Below are 23884 nucleotides of genomic sequence, written 5' to 3'. Positions count from 1 at the left end.
CAAGATTCAATCCAGAGTTTTACATCTACTTTTAAACATGGTGATGGTGACTATGTGAATAGGCTGTAAATCTTTCTGAGAGCAGAAAGCCTCATCTTTCTGCCGAGGAACAGCTGGTATATTCGAACTGCTGATGTTGCGGTTAGCAGGTCGTCAGTTCGTGATACACTACCCTACCAGGACTTTTAAACCCAATGAGGTAAAAAAAAAAAAAACACAAAACAAAACAGGACAGAGTTAGAAAAACTCAATTATTCTAATTTACTTGGAAACATTAGATCTCCATTGTTAAGTAGCTTAAACCAGAGATCATCATTACGTTTTGGTCTGGGAAATTTCAGTACTACAGAAATTTAGCAACTAAACTCTAGCTTATTGTTTTAAGATTATAGAGCTTAACATCAGGGAATAAACATGAAAGACATTTAAAAGTTTCAATGAAAGGCTATTTTGTTAACATTATACACACATGCACACATAGCTTCAAAAATCAGAAAGAGTCTTGATTCATTAGACATTTTGCAAATGTGTCTAATCATAATTTGTATACAATAAAAATTTGCATAATCCACAATTTTCCAATTATTATAAATTAGTAATTTAACCATCTTCCATTTCTTAAAATGCAAAATATGAAATCTTACCAGTTTGTATTTAAGTGCATTTCACTTCCACCATTTCCCTTTGCACACGGCTACAAAATCATAAATCAAAGGAAATCTCTGAAAATTTTCAATTACAAGGCTTTTAGCCTAAGTATCCAAAGGTCACTTTACCATCTAACTTACCTGTTAGAAGAACTAGGGGTAGAAAATATGTCAATGGCTGGTGCAGTTATTATGCCTCCTGCTGAGGTGGACACAGGAGAGGCTGCAGTTGTTAAAGAGGTATGAGGTTTCTTTGCAAGTTCTTTTAGTCGTTGTTCCTGTTGAAAAGAGAACTAGCTTAGAAATTCAGAAACTAGATTTGTTTATAGGACCTCTGAAACAAAAAAACATTTTCTCATTTTGTTTTGATTCCAGAAAGGTACCTGTTGCCTGTTTCATTCATTCATTATCAGGATAAAAAATTAAGCCTACTGATTTTCTTGTAGACTGCCTTACATTTTTGTTGTTGTTAGGTGCCATGGAGTCGGTACTGACTCATAGTGACCTTATGCACAGCAGAACAAAACACTGTCTGATGCTGGGCCAACCTCATTATCATTGCCACGCTTGAGTCCATCAATGCTGCCACTTGGCCAATCCACCTCGTTGGGGGTCTTCCTTCCACTTTTTCTCTGACCCTCCACCTTACCAAACATGACATCCTTCTCCAGCGACTGGTCCCTCCTGACAATATGTCCTAAGTATGAGAGACGAAGCCTGGCCATCCTTGGCCTCCGAGGAGCATTTTGGCTGCACTTCTTCCAACACAGATCTGTTGGTTCTATGGGCAGCCCATGGCACTTTCAATATTCTCTTCCAACACCATAACTCAAAAGCATCAGTTCTTCTACAGTCTTCCTTATTCACTGTGTAGCTTTCTTTCACATGCATGTGAGATTATTGAAAATACCACGGCTTGGTACAAACTTGAATAAAAGGTCCTCTTACTTTTTCAATATACACACTTATTCTTCCAAATAAAGAGAATGCACACACCTACCTTTAAAGCTTTTAAACGAGCCTGTTCTTCCTCTAATGCTGCCTGCTTTTCCCTTTCATCCACTTTGGTTAGAGAGAGGCCAGTACTTGCCAAGGAAGAGACTGCATTGGAAAGTGTTGTTGCCCTAGGGTAATTGAACAGAGGTAATTTGGCTTTTTGCCACACACGTCACATTACAAACAAGTCATGAAATGGTCTAGGAATCTTGCCATAGCTAGGTGCTATCATTTTGAACTTAACCCTGGAGTCAAAACTGGTACTTCATATTAGCTCTTCGACTCGATGGCACTTAACAACAACAACAACAACAACTCATTGATGTACAGTATTATAGCAATTAGTAACTATGCTGATTTATATACAGTTATTGCTTTTAAAAATAAATATTAGAGTATGGAAAGGGTTCATAATAGAGTATATGTGAAGGAGAGGGGGAACATAGCTTCTTCTAAGCCCCAGGGAAGGAATCAATACAACTAGGAAAGAATTTACACACGCCCCAAAGACAGCCCTAATAAGTAAGAGGTACTGAGTTTCTCACATACTAATGAAGTTATATTGGTATACTTCAACTTTTGGCTATATTTTTCCCTTTCTCAAGTGATTGGGTTTTGTAATTTTGGCTTTTCTAAAATAATCAAAGAGTAAATCTGGGATTAAAGATAAGCATTAAAATCTGGTGATGACATTTTACATAATTTCCTTTACAAAACAGTTGTTGTTGTTAAGTGCCATGAAGCAGTTTCTGACTAACAGTGACCCTGCATAGGGTTTCCAAGGAGTAACTGGTAGGTCTGAACTGCCAAGCCTGCATTTAGCAGTAGAGTCCTGGTGCGGTGCTGTGGGTTAATGCGCCAGACTGCAAATCTGTTTTATCTGCAAGGTTGACAGTTCAAGCTCACCAGCTGCTCCTTGAAAACCCTACACAGGGTTGCTATGGGTCGGAATCAACTCGACGCTTAACAATAGCAACAACATCCTACAGTGCCACACCAAGACTCCACAAAATACTTATGTAGTGCTATTTTTTTAAAGTTCTGAAACAATAACCAATATGTCTGAAATGAACCAAAGGAAAATGCTCTTTATTTATAAATCCTCCTGTCATACTTACAAAAGGAAATTTTCTTGAGAAAATATATTAATTACTCAAGTCACTACCCAAAACAAAAGCCATGATTACAAGAGTTGTATACTTTTAAGATATTAGGTTAACTGGTCTGAGTCTTAGAAATCAACTCAAAGCTATAGAGTGCTTAAGTATGTCAATAACCAACATAAGGTAATATGTGGTGTCATACTCTTAGAGGTTTGGATTTCAACATTATCACTGCATACATCACAGGACTATTGTGAGGGTTAATCAAATAAATGCAAAGCCATCTTATAATTATAAAAGCACCATACAAATTAATGAATTACATCAACTTTACTAGAAATTTTGATCCTATGAACACAATTCTAGACCAAACATCATCATCATCTTCATAGAGACTGACAATTTATTGAAGGTCAGAAACTATTTTAAAAGTTTACATGCATAACCCATTTAATCCTGACAGTAACTCTATGAGGTCAATACTGCAACTGAGGACTTGAAATGGATCTTTCTACTCCCTCAAAAACATCATTTCTGCTCTTTGCTCTATAAAAAATAATGTACCTGCTTGCAGCTGTAGAATCTTTGATTTTCTTTCCTTCCAAGGAAGCTAAATGTTGTTCCAAAGCATCAAGGAGACTGCTGGGGGCCTAAAATGGTACAAATATTAAGAATTTCATGAAAGGACACTGGTCAAAATAAATCAACTATATATGGGTTATGCACTGGACTGCAAAGTCAGTATGAACCACAAGGTAGGTGGTTCAAGCTCACCAACCATTCCTAGGAAATCCTATACAGGGTCCCTATGGGTCGGAACTGACTCAACTGCACAAACAAAAGTAACAACAAAACAGTCTAACATGGAGTCCTGGTGTGGCTCTGTAAGATAAGCACTGGACTGTTAACCACAAGGTCCGTGGCTCAAACCCACCAGCCACTCCTTGGAAACCCTATACATAGTGTAACATAGAAAAATAACTAAAATATTCAACTGAATGTTCATCATCCATAATTAACAATGGAGTTTTAGCTACTTAATATGACAATCATTTTGATTATACATGACCTTTTTGATTGTTTATTAGTTGTTATTGCTGTTAAGTGCTGTATAGTCGCTCTGACTCATAGTGACCCTATATAGGGTTTCTGAGGAGCAGCTGGCGAGTCTGACCTGCCGACACCGCAGTTCAAACTGATCTTGTGGTCCAATGCTTACCTTACAGCACCACACTAATAAACAATCAAAACTACTAAAATTATATACAAAAAACTAGAAAACATTGCAAAGGAAATTAAAGAAGATCTAAATAAACGGGAAGACGTCCCATGTTCATGGATTGCTATTGTTGTTGCTAGTGCTACTAAGTGGGTTCCACCTTATAGCAACTCTTTGTAAGATTTCTGAGGTAGCAAATCTTTATTGGCGTAGAAAGCCTCACCGTTCATCCCTGGAGCAGAGGTGGGTGTCAACTACTGACCTTGTGGTTAGTAGTTCAGTGTTTATAACATCACTAATGCTGGCATTCATGAATTAGAAAACTTAGTACTGTTAAGATGTCAATACTACCCCACCCCCCAAGCAATCCTATCAAAATTACAACAGCAATTTTTGCTGAGAAAGGAAAGTCAGTCCTCAAACTCACATGGATTGCATGGAGTCACAAACAGCCAAAGCAATCTTATAAAAGAATTATCAAAATAAGAAGACTCACAGTCCCCAAATTCAAAACTTACTATACAAAGTGACAGTAATGAAAGAAGTGTAGTACTGCTATAAAGACAGATATGTAAACCAATGGAATAGACTCCAAAGTCCAGAAATAAATTTACACATTAATGGTCAAATGATCAATCAACTAGATCGCCACATACAAAATAGCAAGATGATCTCACACCATTTATTTAAAAATTAACACAAAATGGATCAATGACATACATATAAAAACTAAAACAATAATATTCTTAAACCATGAAGTGCTCAGATAAGGTTTCTAACAATGACTACTAAGTTATGACATGAACAGAAACATGAACAGAAAACATAAATATCACAAAAATAGAAAACTTTCGTGTATTAAGGACTTTTATCAATAAATTTAAAAGGCACTCTATAGAATGGGAGAAAATATTTTAGAGCCATATACAAGGGTAAGTAAAAAAAATATTGCTACAAAAAAAGGAAAATCCCTATTAAATGAAAATATAAAATTATAATGCTATTGTTTCTCAATATATCCTCCAAATAGATCTATGTACTTCTGAAGGCAGTGTTTTCATCTCTAGGCTTTCCCCAAAGAATGAATAAGTCGCTCTTCGATTTACACTACGTCAAAATGGCAGTTTGGGCATCCTTGAGGACCTCAAATTGTGTTCCTTTTCAATGTTCTTTGAGTCTGGGGAAGCAAAAGAAGTCTTAAGGTGTGAAACGATGGGGTAAGGTTTCCCAATGAAATTCTCATGCTCATTCCCTTGAAAAATGAACAGATACATCACCATGATGGAAAAAATGTACTTGGTGCAACTTTTCTGGTCTTTTTCTCACAAAGTAGTTTTTAGTTTGCTTAAAATTTCTGCCTAATACACCCCCATGATCCTCCTGTTTCCTTCGAGAATATCTATCAAGAAAGATTACCCATTCTGAGCTGACCTGTCTGCCTTGAATGTACCTGATCCAGCAGATCCCTTCAGAAACCACTGTTCAGATTGGGCCTTTTTATGAAGGCATGCACGACTAAGACAAGTGTAATTACTGAGAGAACTTGTCTGTAGCTATCTACTGACATGTATAAACATATTTTAAAATAAGCCTGTGCATATATGAATCAGAACACGCTAGAAGCAATACTTTTTTTTAACTTACTCTTATATCTGGTTAAGGGTTTAATATCCCAAATATATAAAGAACTCTCACAATTCAACAACAAAAAGACAAATGACCCAATTTAAAAAACGGGCAAAGGACTTGTCACTATTTCCCAAAGAAGATATTCAAATGGCCATAAATATATAAAACATGCTCAAAGAATTTAGTTATTAGGGAAATACAAATAAAAACCATAAGGACATACAACTTCCTCCCTGGGAGGTTTAAAAAAAAAAAAAAAGGTTAACAGACTTGATTGCTAACTAAAAGGCTGCAGGTTCATGTCCACCAAGAGGCTCCTAGGAGGAAAGGCCTGGCAATCTAATTCCAAAAGATCAGGATTAAAAGTGTTATGCAGGGGTTCTAGAGAAAGATAGCGGAGTAGGCAGGCATGCTGAGCAGACTCTTTGCAGCAAGGACATGGGAGACGAAGTAAATCAATTGAAGTCCTTATTAGTTAGCTAGAACACAAATCCCTCGATATTCACCTATTCGAGGAACAATCAGAAAAAAGAACAAAAAGAAAAAACCTGAAGAAAGTCTAAGATTTATACAGGATACTATCATGAGGAATAACATATGTGACTGGAATTCAGAATGGGAAAAGAGACAAAAAAAAGGAAGGAAGAAAAATGTTAAAGAGCTGTTGCAAGAAAACTTTCCTAATATGAAAAAAGAGAAGATATGCATTCAAGAAGTTGAACAAACTCCTAAAAAGGTAGATCCCAAGAGAAAATCACCAAAACATATTATAATCAAGGTATTTCTAGATAAACAGAAATTAAAAGAATTTGTAAAAATCAGACCAGGCCATCCTTACAAAAAATAATAAAGGGTGTTCACTGGGCAGAGAACAACCTGAGCTTAACATCCATGACATCATCACCCAAAACTCAACCAAGATATAAAAGCATGCATGGTAAATAAAACTGTACAAAACTGAAAACAAGGAACAAGAGTTACACTTTGCAAGGATCCATGGCAATATGGCAGAGTAAGCAGCCGAAAGGAGCCAAGCCTCAGCAACAAAGACATGGGAGATGAGTGCTGACTGGAAAAGGAAGGTGAACAGAAGCAGTGAGAGAGAAGAAACAATGGGTGGACTGTGGGCTGGTTTGAAGCAGTGAGGCCACCTTGAGCTCTTGTGCCTACAGGCACAGGATGAGGTTGGATGTTGGTCATAAGGAAGTATAGTTCTCCCTTGTTCCCATGTACTCCTGGTAGACAGAAGTGCACCCAGTCCCTGCTTTCACCAATCCAGTGGCCAGTAGCAGCCCCTCCTCCACAGCAGCCTCTACTGTGTCTGGAATCAGATGTCAGGAATACCATCCCTGAACCTGGAGGTGTGTGAACTTGGCCTGAGCTACAATACACAAACAATGAACAAACAAACAAACTGGGTTCACATTTCCAGTCTGTACCACATCCACCTAGAGACAGGTGGTGAGTGCTTGAGAATATACAATCAGTTAAATATAAATGCAACACCAGAATGTCTCAAGGAAAACAAATAATTTCAGCTTACACAAAGAAACAAGACATAATGCCTCAAATATGTCACCAAAATAGTCAGAAAACAAAACACTAGAAATGTCAGAACTACCTAAGAAGCAATTTAAAAGAGAATATTGTAGATGATATCAAGGAAAAAATAAACAAAACTATGGGAAAATTTAGAAAACTTAAAACAAAACGAATGAAAAAATGGGTACTATACAAGAACAGCAATTAAAAAGCCAGGAGGTTAACACTGGTGGTGGTGATGGTTGTGTGCTGTCGAGTCAGTTCCAACTCATAGCGACTTTATATACAGTTTGTATAGACTTTGTATAAGCAGTGGCTGTTGAGTTTGAAGGGCCAATCTTGCAGTTACAGTCGTGGAGCTTGGCATCTCTCTCCCCCTCTCTCTCTTGCTGATTCTTTTGCTTGCTTTAAAAATCTCTCATATTTCAAAAAGGAGGCCTGGTGTGGCACTATTTGATGAGCACTCAACGATAAAAGTCTGGCGGTTCACGCTTACCGGCTTCTCACGGGGAACCCTATACAGGCTCGCAAGGAGTTGGAACCGACTCAAAGGCACTTAACAACAACAACATATTTCAAAAGAGATTGAGGCAAGATATATTGCTGTTATTAAATGCTGTCAAATCAGTCTGCCTCACAGTGGACCCTATATAAGGTTTCCAAGTTGGTGAGTTTGAAGCACTGACATTCTGGTTCAAATGGACTTTGGGGCTGAATGCTTATCCTATGGTGCCACACCAAGACTCATCCTACACTAACCTGGCACTTCATTAACGTAACAAAGACAACCAGTTCCCAAATGGGATTAGAATCATAGGCATAGAGGTTAGGATTTACAACACATATTTTAGTGGACAAAATTCATAACGTATCACAAACTCTAATAAATTAAATGAGATGGCATGGTTGTAGCTAGATCCACAGTACGAAATTGATAGGTAATTTTATGTGGTCATAATGTTATACTCCTGGAGTGACACTTCAGGATAAGCACTGGGCTGCTAACCAGAAAGTCAACTGTTCCAATCCACGAGCTGCTTCTCAGAAACCTTATACAGGGTTGCTAAGAGTTGGAATGGACTCAATGGTACTTAACAATGTTAGAATAATCTTCAGCAATATATCAAAATGTTAAAATTTGTCAGGATAAATAACACTGGCCTCCTGGACAGTAGGAGTTATGTATTATTTCTTTATAACATCACACCTAGTAGTATACAATAGACAATGAACTGATAATCGTAACAATACGCTTACCTGTGAAAGGTCTGGTATATCCCCTCTGTCAATTCCAACTTGCTATAAGAAAAAGCAACATTGTATTTCAAAGATAATTGTGATTAAGATGGTTTATAAATAAAATTTAGGAAAATTACAGCTGCTGTTAGTACTGTGAACAGTAATATTTTACACAGACTATCTAAAAATTAAAAGAAAATATAATCTCCAAAGATATCATTCAATATTCCTAATGGTTTATATGATACTTGGTGGCTACAAGTTACCTTAAAACAATCTGAAATATCCCCCCCCCACCCACTTCTATGTGTCATATGATAAAAACACTCTGGTAAAAATGGTAAAGTAAATGTAAGTTCCTTACAGCATAAGCAGCAGAGAAGGAGCCAACCTAATGACAAAGGCTTTGTCACTCTTCATAAAATATGCTTCCCCTAGCATTCACCAAGAAAACGTTAAGTTCTCATGTTGTCTTACTTAAACACCAAGTGATAGCTAACCAAGATATACCTTTCAATATTGAAAGCCATTCCAACACATTTCACAATGCTTACCCACTAGGTAATTTCCAAGAAAAAAAGCTAGAATCTATCACTACTTATTTCAATACCCAAAATGAGAAAACTCTTTTCTTTCCAAAGGAAATAAAAGCTATACATAATTTAAGGCACTCTGGTAGTACAGTGGTTAGGAATCAGGTTGCTAACCTCAAGGTCAGCAGTTCAAAACCACCAGCTGTTCCGCAGGAAAATGATGAGGCTTTCTGTTCCTGTAAAAACGTTCAGTCTTGGAAACCGTATACAGGTCGCTATGAGTCAGATCTGACTCTAAGGCACATAACCCACCACCCACCATACGTCATTTTCTTATCATTCTCACTACTTTTTCCCATGTTCTCATGGGCCAGTTCCACAATGATGTCAAAAGAAAATTTAATAAACGAATTCATAAGATGTTAGTTGCTAATTACTGCCTAATACATTCATTTCCCTTTGAATATATTTGAAGAAGTTTTTCTTGCTAAGTCCAAAGATCACCTCATGTTTGAATATTTTAGGGCAGGAGCACCTTCATATTTTTCAGGTCATATGCAACAGATGGAGTCTTGGTGTGATGCTGGAGAATAAGTCTTGGACTGCTAACCTCAAGACCAGCTATTCAAAGCCACCAGCTTGCTCTTCAGAAATCCCATACAGGGTCACTTTGTATCGGTATCAATTCGACACTTAACAACAACAATTCTAGTCCAAAGGAAGAGCACCGGATTTAATGTTTGAAAGTGCATTACTCAAGGTTGGTTTTAACTGTAAGGTTTGAGGTTCAAATTCACCAGCTACTCCTTTGAAACCCTATGCAGGGTTGTTATGAATCTGAACCAACTCTGCAGCACTTAACAACAATCTTAATTCGATAAATATAGTACCAAATATAACACAATGATTCCTATTTGAAAGACTGATTAAATTCAAATAAATTTCAGTAGACTTTATAAAATAGTTAATGGACAAAGCTGTTTTCTTCAAAGCTTTTGGCATCGTGTTCTATCCTATTCTGTCTGTTACAAAATAAATACTTCTACAGTAATAGAGCCTCAAACCACCAACTTAACTAGTTCCAGATTAACTACTTTGATTTAACTGATTAATTACAATTTAGTCAACTTCTAGCACTAGTCTAGGAAGATATCTCTGTCCTCCTCTGGTAGCAAGATAAGATCAGTCTACATTACCACCATGTACCTGGTGACAATTTCAGAAAATTATTTTTAAAAAAGATTTTCAAAATGATTATTCTATAACCTGTATTTATAGGTTTCATAGTCAGTGAAGGTCAAACATGAAGCATATTAAATTTACTTCTGTAAAGAAACAAATATTTGGAATAATGGGACTCCAGTAAGAAGACCCACTGGAAGAAAAGAGATTTGCCCTGACACTGAATATTCTCCACATTTAACAAAGTAATTCTTCTAAAATACATGAAGAAATCCAAACATAAAAGCACTACTTCTATGTATCACCTGCCTGATTTTACAGGAGTAAACAATTTAAGAAGACATCGTTCAACATTTAATACTGAAGTCAGTATCATAGTAGTTTATTCAATTCATCATGTCCACAGCACAGAACTAAATATAGAATATTTGAATAGATTGGATATATATACATTATATAGACCGAGACATTATTTCGTTTGTGCAATAAGTGATTTCTTCAAAACCCACTTAAAAGACAAAAAAGGCAAGTTAGAAGGCTTATTTACTTAGTTAATTTACCTCTGCTACTTTGAGAAACTCTGAAATCCTCGTCATCCTGGTCAAGAACTTCTTATATATGTCAAGACCTTCTTTGCACTGGTTCTTTTTCATATCAAAATATTTTTCTGTCAAAAATAGATTTTAAAATACTTTTACTCACAGAAAATATTCCCACTCACATAACAAAGTATTCAAAAGAAAAGAGATCAATAGTTCCAAAAAGACTGCATAGGTCTTTCAAAGAACACACTCAACCCAAAAGAAAAAATATCAGTGTTAAAGTAACTTAGACATTTAGAGTAAATCAGAATAACTATACAAGTGATTTATCTTAAAAGTAGAAAAAAAACAGACTTTGATCTTATCAGCTTACCCCACAATGTTTCTCCCCTCACAATTTTCTAAATAAATATCTGCATGTAAACACACATCTCACTTTACTCCCTTCAATATAGCATTAATATCTTAATATCTATTTGCAAATATACTTATTATAACAATATTTTAGCAACTCTACCATATGCAAATGTCTCTTGAGAAGCTCATGTAAACTTAATACATAAATAGCAGTAAGGCGCTTAACTTATATCAAACATAAGGCGGAAAGACTATGCCTTATAAAGCTTTGTAGAAAAGAAAACTTCATTTTTCACTTGGGAAAAAATAAATTCAATTTGCCTATTCTCATGGATTAAAGAACCACTAAATAATTTGTGTTGACCTAACCTACAATAAAAATGGGTTTATACAAATATATAAAGCTGGGAGGGAAGAATAAGAACCAAAGAGTAAACACACTCAGTATCTGACACTGGATACTGGAACCTCTTAATAGTTTCATATCTATGCCATCCAAATCCCACGGAAATAAATTAGTATTTTCTAAGCAAAATTGTGTCCTATATATGTGGTATACACAATAAGGCACCACAAATGTCTAAAAGGCCTCATAAATCAATCTTCCTAAAAATGAAATGCTTTATGAATTCAAAATAACTGTTTTCTTATCAAATATTTTAAAATATCAATTTAAAGTAAAAGTTTATTATAGAGAAAATTATGAGGAAATAAGATTTTTACATTTCAAAATAAGTTTTAAAAATTAAATACTTATTTTTAGATTTCTAAAAAGTACAGAAAAACACAGGTATATGTAAAGAAATATGAAATCCATGTAGTTCAGCATTCTGTAAGTAAAATTAGATATTTAATCACTTAGCATGTATAGTGACGTGTACAATTCTTTTCCTCAAAACAAAATACTATGATGCATATATAAATCTCAATGATTTGATGGTCTAGACATCAAGTAATATCTTAGTCAAAATTATTTATCCATATAACACAAGTTTAGAAATACAATGTTAGGCTACAGCAATATTTACCTAACAGATTAATAATTCCTTCATTGTATGCCGCAAACAATCTAATGGCATCCTTGAACAGGAGCATGAAGGCAGCATTTATTACCCCATTTGTAAGTTCATTGCTATTAACCTGAGAACAAAAAGAAAAATAAGATTAGCCACTTTTATGTTTTAAATGACATTGACAAAATGACTTCCTAAGTGCAAGGATTTAAGCATATTAAACAAAACAAACATTTGCTTCTTGTAATCAGTTACAACCAAATAGCTTAAAAATATTTGGTGGTAAGATGGGTTCAAATGTACATACATATAAGCCACAAGTAAGCAAAAGTCCTACATTATTCAATTTTGCTTAGAAATAGTCATTGAGGTCAAAGATGTTTTCATCTACTGTTTAACTTTTTAAAATTTGTTAGCAAGGTCGATGGTTCAAGCTAACCAGCTGCTCCTTGGAAACCCTATACTGGGTTGCTATGGGTCGGAACCGAGTTGACAGCACTTAACAACAGTAACAAAGCTACACTTATTCTCAAGAGACTTTCCATTAAGAGTTCATTTCAACATTGTAGATTGCACTTATGTAAGTGGAAGTTCCCCTAACGATTCATGAAATTTTTTCTGAATATTATTTTTGTAGCACAGTGAATTTACTTAATATGTCTTTTCTAGCCATGCTTTTGTATCTCCCACCTAATTGGATGGGTTCATGCAAACAGGGTGCACAGAATCCTAATGTGGGACTGGTTAGCTCTGTCATTCAACTAGTTTTAAAAGAAGTCATCTCAGATGCAAGAACAGATGACCCCAGGAACGTCAAGCAAGAAGAGTCATGAGCAGAGAGATGGATCCCTATGAGGAAAAATAGTAGTGGCAGCAGAGTCAGTGGCTCAGAGAAACAAAAGTAGTGGGTTTCCCAGCCCATGGATGGGAAAGCTGAGCACCTTTAGCCAAGAGGCTGGCTTGTAGAATGGGGTGCTCTTTGAACATTATCCATAGGACTAAAGATGCTTGTAACATGTGCCCGAGTAGAACAGAGGCCAAGAGGCTACATGGCTGACAATGAGAGAGGTGTGCCTGCGTTATGGCTGAGAAGTGGTGCTCTTGATAGAACTGCTGTATCCTGAGTCATTTCTGATCCTGACCCAGTTAATGCCATTAAATGCCATTATTAGGTTGCTATAAGTCGGAACCGACTTGAGGGCACTTAGTAACATTGTGAGTATAGTCTGTGAGTTCTGTGTGACCAATGCAATGTACTATGAACCCAGCAGAGTGCCCTGGGAGGGATGGCTGATGTCAGAATAGGATACAGAAGGTTGGAGCGTGAAGGCACCTCTGACCTTCACCTTGTAAGAATCAGTCTTAGTCTGATGTAGAGTTTGATTCTCCCGCTTTTTGAAGTCAGAGGTCAGACTCCATGCTATTTTTCTAATTTTAAATCAAGTACTCTGTACCAGAATCACCAGAACCTGAGCTAAGTTAGATAGAAATTTTTTAAGTATGCTTTTCCCTGTATTACAAACTAATTCACCTTAAAAATGGTCTTGATAATAGTGCCTTCTACTTTATAAGGTTACTGTAACAATTAAGTGGTACAATGATTACAAAGGTCTTGGTTTAGAGCATGTAGTATGTGAAAGTCATCACTACTTGTTATTACTAACATATTTGATATAACAAATAAAAATACTAAAATATCCTTTCTTGAGCATCAGATAAGCAGGATTAAAAATAACATTATTCAGTGCCAAAAGGATGAAGAAAAAGAGGCGCTCTCATGCTTTGTTCACAATCAAATGGCTCAACACTTTTGGACTATAAACTGGCAATGTTTATTAATATTTTAAATGTCTTTATCATTTGAAAAGGTTAGGTAGCACAATTAGGTTGCACTGTCTGCAACTCTAAAAGCTGGCAGAGTTTGACCCACCTACAGGTACCACAGACCAGACCTAGGATCTTCTTCCAGACAATTACAGCCAAGAAACCCTATGGGGTAAGTAGTTCTATTCTTAACACATGGCATCTCCTTAAGTCAGAATCAGGGCTTGGAACTGATTCTTTCTGGTTCAGTTAATACCAACTAAGTTAAACCAGAACAGACCTAAATTATAATATCTAAGTGAACCAAGATGATAACTGGAACAGGAAAAACTACTAGTCAACACCTGCTAGAAACTTGACTGCCCTCGTAGAATACAAGAGAAGTGCGTACATTACACAATAACTTAATCTCTTGACTAGCACAGTTGGATGGAAACAGCAGTGCCCTACTCAAAGATGGCAGCTAACCATACCACTTTGAATACTGTGCATCACTGAGCAGGTAATGATACAATCTTCTAAATCAGGTTCCTGTGAAAGGGCTTACTACCCCTCTTCCGAGTGCCTTATTCCAGGGTTTTGACCAATAATTTCTTCTGTTACGGTTGCATTTCTGCTGAACCAGTTTGAACCATTTCAGAGCTATGGTCAGAACTGTGGGTTAATGCAGCGGACTACAAAGTCTATTTGAACCACAAGGTTGGCGGTTCCAGCTCACCAGCCACTCCTTGGAAACCCTATACAGGGTCACTATGGGTCAGAACTGACTCGATGGCATTTAATAATAACAACAATGACATATTCTTTGAATCATCAAATTATTTTTCTAGGTCGTAACTCTATAGAAATAGATGTACATATATACACACATTCACTTGCACAACATTTACTGCAACACTGCTTAAAACAACTAGAAAAACTAAATATCCATCAGTAAGAGGATGACAGTTACATACAATGAAGTACAAAACAGAAACTAAGAAATGTAACTCTATAAAGATGTTCACAAAACACAAAGTAGATAAATACTCAGTTGGACTTGGAACCTGCAGACAAACCAAAATAATGCTGTGTAATTACATCCATCCCTTATGTCTTCTAGAGTAGTGGTTGGTAAACTTTTTTTTTAAAGGGTCAGCTAGTGAGTATTTCAGGTTTCGCAGGTCATTTGGTCTCTGTTGTCAACTACTCAACTCCAATGTTAGCATCCAAAAGCAGTTATTTGCAACATGTAAACCAATGTGCATGGATGGGTTCCAATAAAATTATTGTGAATACAAAATTTTAAATTTCATATATAACTTCACAGGTCACAACATATTCCTTTCTGATTTTCTCAACATTTAAAAACATAAAATCCTTTCTTGGAAAATAGGCCATACAAGAAATAGGCAGTAGGCTACAGTTTGATAACCCTGTTCTATATTGTGAAGCACTTATAGGATTCAACTCAACACTTTTATATGTCACAGACTACCAAGCACTGGGCACATTTCAGAGAACAAAGCAGACTTATCCCTGCCATTAAGAAGCTTAAAAGACCAGAAATGGATAGTACAAGTTAAAGGAAAAATCATTTTCAAAATGAAATTGACACCATTCCATTTACTAACTTGTATTAAAATAAAATACCTGAAAACAGGTAGGAAAAAAAAGACTTGAAAAGATCTATATCTAACATTAAAAACAAATGATAAAGCTGGCAATATGGTTAGGCAATGATCATTAAAGTAAAAATGCAAAAAACGAAAAGATGAGTCCATGGCTATTGTAGCTAAAGGGTAGGTACCATTCTATTTTTGGATGTGCTTAAAATTTTGAATAATAAAACTTTTTGAAAGGAAAATCCCAAGGAACACAATGCCTTTGGACAACAGCTACATAACAGTTTATCATAAGGGCTGTTTGAATTTCCCTTTTATTTTGAATTATTATCAAGTTTTTTCAATCTTAAGTTATAAAAGCATTTATGCAGTCAACTTACATTAAAATCAAGAAGGGCATCCATTTGATTTTGAATAATTGGTACAGTTTTTAGGAGTTTTTCTGTGTTCATTGTTCTCATAACTCCATCAGCCCTGTTTTTAAAAAATAAACATTTCAGTTTGTTAATAAATCTACATTTAGAACTCTCATCTGCTTCTCTGTTTAAACAGAGAACAAAATTGCTATGAAATACCACATATTTTTAAACCATTATTGAACCTGGAACCACAAGTAGAAATCATTCAGAAAAAAGTAAACAGGAAGCACTACATAGGCAACTTCAACTGCAGTGCTCATTTACAACTAAAAAGATACAAAACAGGAGGCCTAAGAATAAAAGCTTACATTGTACAGCTAACGTCTACTGTGTAGTACTTTTCACATGAGGAAATCATCTGATCCTTACTACCACTCATGCATGTGAAGGACACAAAGGTCTTACAGATTTTAAAAAAATAATAAAATTCATTTGTCTCAAACCACCAAGCAGGTCATGTTGGAACCAGGAGAAACTCAAGTCTTAGAGTACTTCTTTATTATACTTAAGGCATATATATTTTTCACAACTCAAAATTGGTTTGAATATAGGATATAAAAAGTAAAATAATTTGATTAGGAAATTCAAAACAACTATACAGAATTGAACATAAGCAAATGCACCAGAGGAATAGTACTAATAAATTATTTTGATAAGTACTTCCAAATAAGATTTCTTTGGGTAGATATTTCTAAAAATAAGTGGGTAAATATTTTATAGTACCAAACTATAATTTTATAAAACTATTATCAAAAACTAATTAAGAATTACTAGTGCTAAGGTACCCAACTAACATTAAGCTTAATCTATATCAGGCTGCATATAAAGATCTGATGCATGTGTTTTCAACCCTCACAAAAATCCTATATATAGTTCCATTTTTAGATGATGCGATTTTAGGTTCAATGATGTTATAATATGACTTGTCTTAAGGTCAGGTTGCTAATTAGTGATAGGGTCATTATGAAAATCCCTGTGATGATTCTAAAATGGCGCTTTTCATAATCTTCTGGCAGGTTAACAAGGCATTTCCAAAAGGTACATGTTATTGTTCTTGTTAAGTGCTGTCGAGTCGGTTCCAACTCATAGCAACCCTATGTAGTGTTCTCCAAGGAGCAACTAGTAAGCTCAAATGCCAACCCTGTGGTTGAAACCAACCTTGAAATCCAGTGCATTAACCCACAATGCCAAACCAAGTCTCCAAAAGGTACATAGGCTTTCCCTAATTTACAAATGACCTATTAAGGAGTTCTGGTAGCGTAGTGGTTACGAATTGGGCTGCGGGCTGCAAGGTCAGCAGTTCGAAACTACCAGCTGTTCCGCAGGAGAAAGATGAGGCTTTCTGCTCCCGTAAAGATTTACAGCCTCGGAAACTCTGTACAGGGTCGCTATGAGTCGGAACTGACTCCACAGCACATAACAACAACAACAACATACTACTTATAAACAATTGCTCTACTCTTGAGCTACTCCATCAACCACAATCTGAGGTGACAGAAAAACAACAGTAGAGCTTTGGAAAACACAACAGAGTTTAATGAAAAATCTGCTGTAAGTTGGCAGCTACTGACCTGCTTCAGTTCAACAATGCTCTCAAATATAATGTGTTAACCCCAAATCCCTGTTTCTTCTCAAGTACTAACTGGTATTAGTTGGTAAATAGCAGCTACAGCTTGAGATGAGGACATTAGCCCCACTTTGGAACCTTTTTTTATTTTCATAGAAAAGAGGAAGACCCCCAACGAGATGGATTGGCCAAGTGGCAACATCAATGGACACAAGTAGTGAGACTGGCCCAGGATCGGGCAGTGTTTCGTTCTGCTGTGCATAAAGTTGCTATGGGTCGGTACTGATTGGATGGCACCTAACAACAATAAGATATACAATATTTTACTGGTCACCATTAGTGTCAATTCTTCCTCTTGCTCTCTGCTGTAGTCATTTTTTGACCAGCTAGTCACTCTCCCCCAAAGAACTTAAACACTGGTTCAGTCTTCTTTCCCACCCCAACACACATGTTGGTTAATTTCAACATCTGCACAGACACCAAATTCAACATCTTGATCCCAATGCCCCTGGACCATGGCCCCTACTCCCATAGTCAGATTCTAACCTTACTGTCACCAGAAACCACATTATCCTCACCACAACCAAAAGAGAATAAAATTTGGACAATTTAAAGTTCGTATCAATTTAAAATCCTTTTAAACTTGTAACTGACTTACTCAAGTATTCCCATGGCAAAAGCTATAAGACATCATTAAAAACCTCAAGGCATCAAACCCACCATTACCCTTCTTGTTTTCACTTCCTTCATCTAGCTTAGAATTCAACAGCTCATTATCATAATCACTCTTTTGCACCTCTCTTCTTCCTTTGAAGTCAGCTGACAAATTCACAATCCTCCTTGAGCAAACACTTACATCCTGTACACACTCAGCTAAGTGCTAGTTAAAAAATTAATAAATCACATAACTATGCAAACTGGTATAACTATAAATTCATAACCATCAACTTCAAGTGGTAACTACAATACTGTCAGCAACCACCTTAGCCATCTTTACTAAATTTGCTCTCCTATGGATTTTGAAACATCCTTCTCCTCCTACCCTTCCTTCGCGGTTTTGCTTCTCCTATCCCCACCTCAACATAAAAGCTCTCAGCTCTTAACTCCTAAATATTTTATTCAGAAAAAGAAAACTACATAAAAGAGATTGTCTGGACTTCTTACTATCCAGTCTACATCTATCTGGTCTGTTCCTGTTACAATGGAGGAAACATACCTCTTTCAATCAAAGGTAAATCCTACTCACACGTCTTCTGGATTATATTTTTCTCTTGCACAGTGTTTTCCAATTGAACTAACTTCTGTACCTGCACCATCCAATATAGCAGCCACTAGCAACTGTGTGGAGTCCTGGTGTGGTGCTCTAGGATAAGCTCTGGACTTAGTGCTAAGTCCAAGGTCAGCAGTTCCAAGATGCTCCTTAGAAGCCCTATACAGGGTCACTATAAGTCGGAAGCCACTTGACGGCACGTAACAGCAGCCGCCACGGTGGCTATGGGTACCATTATTGTATGTTTATGTGACCAAGGAACTGAATTTTTATTTCATTTTGTTGTTATTCCTAAGTGTCAAGTCAGTTCCAACTCACAGCGACTCATATTAAGGGTTTCCAAGAAGCAGCTGGGTTTGAACTGCTGATCTTGTGACTAGCAATCTAACGCTTATCTACAGGGCCATACCAGTACTCAAATTTTATTTTAATCAACTGAAATTTAATGAGGCATATATGGCAAGAAGACACCATATTAAGATAGTGCAGTTCATCAATCTCATATATATCATTTCCATGCATGTACTAACAAAGGCTCTAGCATCATGAATCTTAAAACATGCACATCAATAGACAAGTTTCAATAATCCATAGTCCTATCCAGCTATTAAGGAGCCCTGGCAGTGTAGTGGGTTATTCACTGGGCTACTAAGCATGAAATCAGCAGTTTGAATCCACCAGCCGTTTCACAGGAGAAAAATGAGGCTTTCTGTTCCCTTAAAGTTCTATAGCCTTTGAAAACCTATACAAGGTCACTAAGAGTCAGAAACAATTTGACGTTACACAGCAGCAATGGAAGCATCTAGCTACCACTTCCCCTACTGTACAAGCATTTCAAAAGAGTTGTTACGTCCTCAGTTCCCATTCATTTTTCAATCCATTCCAATATAAGCTTCTAAACCTTCCACCACAGTTGAATTTCTCTAGTTTAAATCATATTCTAGAAACTTGTACGTTGCCTCTCCAATGGGTACGTTTTAAGCCTCATTTGATTAGACTTCTCCACATGCTTTGGAATTTCCCCTCATTCTTGAAGTACTCTACACTTACTCTCTTAGCATCCATTATGTACCTCTTTCTTCTGTTTGCCTTCCTATCTATCATTTGTTCAGTGTCTTCTGTTGACTGCTCATCCTTTCGGATGCTGGCATAACTCAGTGTTCCTCGATACTCTCTTCTCATTGTACACTCTCCCCAGCTGACCTGTCATTTTCACAGCAGAAATCAACAAAATCCATTGATAAATTTGTATTTCCAAAACAGAACTCTCAACTTCTAAGTTAGTATATACCAACAGCTAATGTGACATATTAACATTTATAAATCACGGGTTATCTCAAAATAAATATTTCCAAAACTGAATCTTTAGAAAAAAACAAACCACTAAATCTTTGATTCTTTACCACTATACCCCTATCTCACCTCATCCCTAAGTTGTTCCCAGTTCAAGGTACCGCTTTCTTTAACAACTTAGGCTAAAAGCTAAGTAGACATATCTTATTCTACACTATTTCCATCATCAAATTCTGATACTTTTATTTCTTAATTCCTTCTCAAATGTATTCATCTCTTTCTACCTATACTCTCACTGTTCCACTCCTAGCCATATTGTCTGTTTGTACTATCACAGGTATTTCTCCACACTGCAATCAACCCTCAGTACTTCACACAACTGACTCATAAACTTAGAGCCAAACCTAATTCTCTTTTGTGATTGCTTTAAAATCACACCCATTCCATTTTTGGTGGCAAAGATATTTTTGAAACTAAGTGTGACATTTCACTTTGATTTCAATTAGTTTCCAGTTTATTAGATATGCCTGTCATTCAACTCAAGACTTATTCATGTCACTCATAAATGTGCTAACTATATTGTTGTTGCTGCTGCTAAGTGCTGTCCAGTTGGTTCCAACTCTTGGTGACCCTGTATAGGGTATCTGAGAATATAAATCTTTACAGGAGCAGAGTCTCATCTTTCTCCTGTGTAGTGAATGGTAGATTCACTGCTGAGCTTGTAGTTACCAGCCTAGCTCATAATCCACTGTGCTACCAAGTTCCTTATAAACAAAATTGTGATTGTTGCTGTTAAGTGACTTCAAGTCAATTCTGATTCATAGCAACCCTGTATAGGGTTTCCGAGGAACAGCTGGTGGGTTTGAACCACCAACCTTGTGGTTTGCAGTCCAGTGCTTATCCTACAGTACCACAGCAGAAGTCCAATGAACAAGATTTTGTTGTTGTTAGGTGTCATCGAGTCGGTATCGACTCATAGCTACCTTATGCTAAGCATAACGAACCACTGCCCAATCCTGGGCCAACCTTACTGTTGCCACGCCTGAGTCCATCGATGCTGCCACTTGGCCAATCCATCTCATTGGGGGTCTTCCTCTTTTTCTCTGACCCTCTACCTTATAAAACATGACATCCTTCTCCAGCAACTGGTCCCTCCTGACAATATGTCCGAAGTATGACAGACGCAGTTTGGCCATCTTGGCCTCCAAGGAGCACTCTGGCTGCACTTCTTTCAAAACGGATCTACTGATTCTTTTGGCAGCCCATGGCACTTTCAATATTCTCCTCCAACACCATAACTCAAACACATCAATTCTTCTGTGGTCTTCCTTATTCACTGTCCAGCTTTTGCATGCATATGAGGTTACTGAAAATACCATGGCTTGGGTCACGTGCACCTTAGTTCTCAAGCTGACATCTTTGCTCTTCAACACTTTAAAAAGTTCCTGTGCAACAGATTTGCCTAATGCAATACGTCGTTTTATTTCTTGGCTGCTGCTTCCGTGAGTGTTGATAGTTGATCCAAGAAGAATGAAGTCCTTGACAACTTCAATCTTTTCTCTGTTGATAAGAATGTTGTTTAATGGTCCACTGGTGAGGATTTTTGTTTTCTTAGATGTAAGCCATACCAAAGGCTGTGCTCTTTGATAGCAGAGAAAATGAACAATGTAGAGGTCTTCAATTTCACATGCTTACTTAAAATCCCTTGTCAAAACTGAATCGCAACAGAGAAAAAAATTTATAACTGGTGCACTTTATACAAAAGGAAAATGCTTTATTCATCAAAAACATCTTACACATCATTATAAATCATCATCAGTACTCAAGAGTGAAGTATAAAATTCTTGTGAAATTGAAGTTGCTTTAGTTTTAAAACAGAAAATCACTTTCAATATAAGATCAGTGGATAATATAAGGGAAAAAGTCAAGGGTATAAAAAACCAAACCCTCAAAATCCAAATTAAAAAAATATAAATAAAATCCAAAGAAAAGCTAAATTAAATCACAAACCTTTGAGTTAACTCATCTAATGATGACAGTTACAATAAAAAGCTTCTATTTGCTGTGCCCTGTCACAAGAAAGTAATTTATTAATAACTTTCTAATATTAATAAATTATTATAAATGGTAATTTATGTCCTTTCTAAGATACTGTGGCAGGGATTTTTTCCCCCCAATTTAGTTCTTCTCTTTTTCCATGTGAACAGATCACAGAGCTAGGCCACATGGTTACAATTCTCAACCTCCCTTTGAGCTAGAATAGTCATACAACTAAGTTTTCTCAGGTGGAAGACATGTGTCTTGTGCAATTTCATAAAAGAAGTTTCCTTAAGGTAGGAGACTCCCTTATTCAGCCCTTCTTTCCTTTGTCTGGAATGTAAATGTTTTGACTGGAGATCAAGCAGCAAACCCAAACCATGAGATAAAAGTGACAAAACAAAGAAATCTGGGTCCCTAATGGTTGAAGTAACTATTCTAGCTCTGGAATGTGTGTAAAATATAACCTTCTGTATCTTGTTTAAGCAGTGGTTATTATGAATTTCCTGTTACTCTCAGCTAACTTAAGATCGGCACACTACAATCAGATCTTCCTAGAAAACTTCAAACTTTTTCAAGAAAGCAAAAAATATCATATGTTTTTATCAGACTACATAGAATTCCAAACAATTTAGAATCACAAGTGAAAATTAAGTATTAATCCAACCAAATGTATAACAATTCATACTCCATAGAAAACAGAAGCTTCAACGATTTCAACAGATTATAATTAAATTCAGATACTCGTTTATGAAATATTTAGAAAAGCTGGATAAAGGGCTTGCCATCCATGTTCTTGTTGTTGTTAAGTGCCACTGAATTGGTTCTGACTCATAGCGACACTGTATAGAGTTTCTGAGGAGCCACTAGTGAGCCTGAACCGCCAAACTTGCAGTTCAAACGACTTTGTAGTCTGACACATTAACCCACAGTGCCACACCAGAACTCACTCTATCTTTAGGCTACAGACAATACCTGTATTATCTTTCTTTTGCTTGTTATACAATAATGTCTTGTCATTTGAATCCATCGATTAAAAACCCAAAAGTAATTTAACATAGCAAGAAATACAATGTTAAACAAAAAGGAAATAAGGAGACATGTTGATCAACTGACAAGATAATTTTACATGTAATTTATTGCATCCATTTCTCAAAGAACCATTTACTACTGTGTTGTTTACAAATTTATCTAGTCATCCTTCCAAAAACTATTAAACATCTACTATGTTCAGACACAAGGAGTTCTGGTAGCATAGTGGTTATGAATCAGGCTGCTAATCTCATGGTCAGCAGTTCGAAACTACCAGCTATTCGGCGAAAGAAAGATGAGGCTTTCTGCTCCTGTAAAGATTTATAAGCTCGGAAACCCTATACAGGGTCGCTATGAGTCGGAACCAACTCCCCAGTACATAACAACATGATTAACAACAACGTTCAGCTACTGTAGCAATACTGCAGATATAAATTTGAATATAATCATACTGCTTATACTGTGGTGACAGTGTCATAGATAGTTTTAAAAAAGAAGTAAGGCTTCCTCAAAGAAATTTCCAATCTGAGTTCTTGAACAATAACTAAGAAGTGGCCAGGTAACATAAAAAGGACTTTCCAGGAAAAGTATTTGCGTAATAAGTCATTTCATCACTGTTGTTGTTAAATACCACCAAGTCAGTTCTAACACACAGCAACCCTGTATAGGATTTCCAAGAAACAGCTGGTGGTTTTGAACCACCAACTTTGCAGATAGCAGTCCAGTGCTTATCCTGCAGCACCACACCAGTACTCTCAACTACATATGTTGTTGTTGTTGTTAAGTGCCATCGAGTCGGTTCCAACCCATAGCGACCCTGTACAGGGTTTCCGAGG

The 23884-nt window shown here is 36.5% G+C and overlaps 1 protein-coding gene across 4 annotated transcripts in view; it reads right to left on the bottom strand.

Moving 5' to 3' along the window:
- PICALM (phosphatidylinositol binding clathrin assembly protein) overlaps nucleotides 1–23884 on the bottom strand; it is a 139989-nt gene that overhangs the window by 39927 nt on the left and 76178 nt on the right. For all 4 annotated transcript variants that reach the window (XM_006864958.1, XM_006864959.1, XM_006864960.1 and 1 more), the window contains 7 exons: nucleotides 15811–15904; nucleotides 12018–12129; nucleotides 10651–10757; nucleotides 8394–8435; nucleotides 3311–3396; nucleotides 1648–1771; nucleotides 789–925 (listed from right to left, as the gene is read on the bottom strand). In XM_006864958.1, the coding sequence (XP_006865020.1) occupies nucleotides 789–925; nucleotides 1648–1771; nucleotides 3311–3396; nucleotides 8394–8435; nucleotides 10651–10757; nucleotides 12018–12129; nucleotides 15811–15904 (702 nt within the window). The remainder of the gene's footprint in view (nucleotides 1–788; nucleotides 926–1647; nucleotides 1772–3310; nucleotides 3397–8393; nucleotides 8436–10650; nucleotides 10758–12017; nucleotides 12130–15810; nucleotides 15905–23884) is intronic.

This window comes from Chrysochloris asiatica, unplaced genomic scaffold (genome assembly GCF_000296735.1).
Source record: "Chrysochloris asiatica unplaced genomic scaffold, ChrAsi1.0 scaffold00074, whole genome shotgun sequence".
NCBI classification, from domain to species: domain Eukaryota; kingdom Metazoa; phylum Chordata; class Mammalia; order Afrosoricida; family Chrysochloridae; genus Chrysochloris; species Chrysochloris asiatica.
The sequence above is the reverse complement of the archived record's forward strand: the minus strand, read 5'-3'. Positions and strand labels throughout refer to the sequence as shown.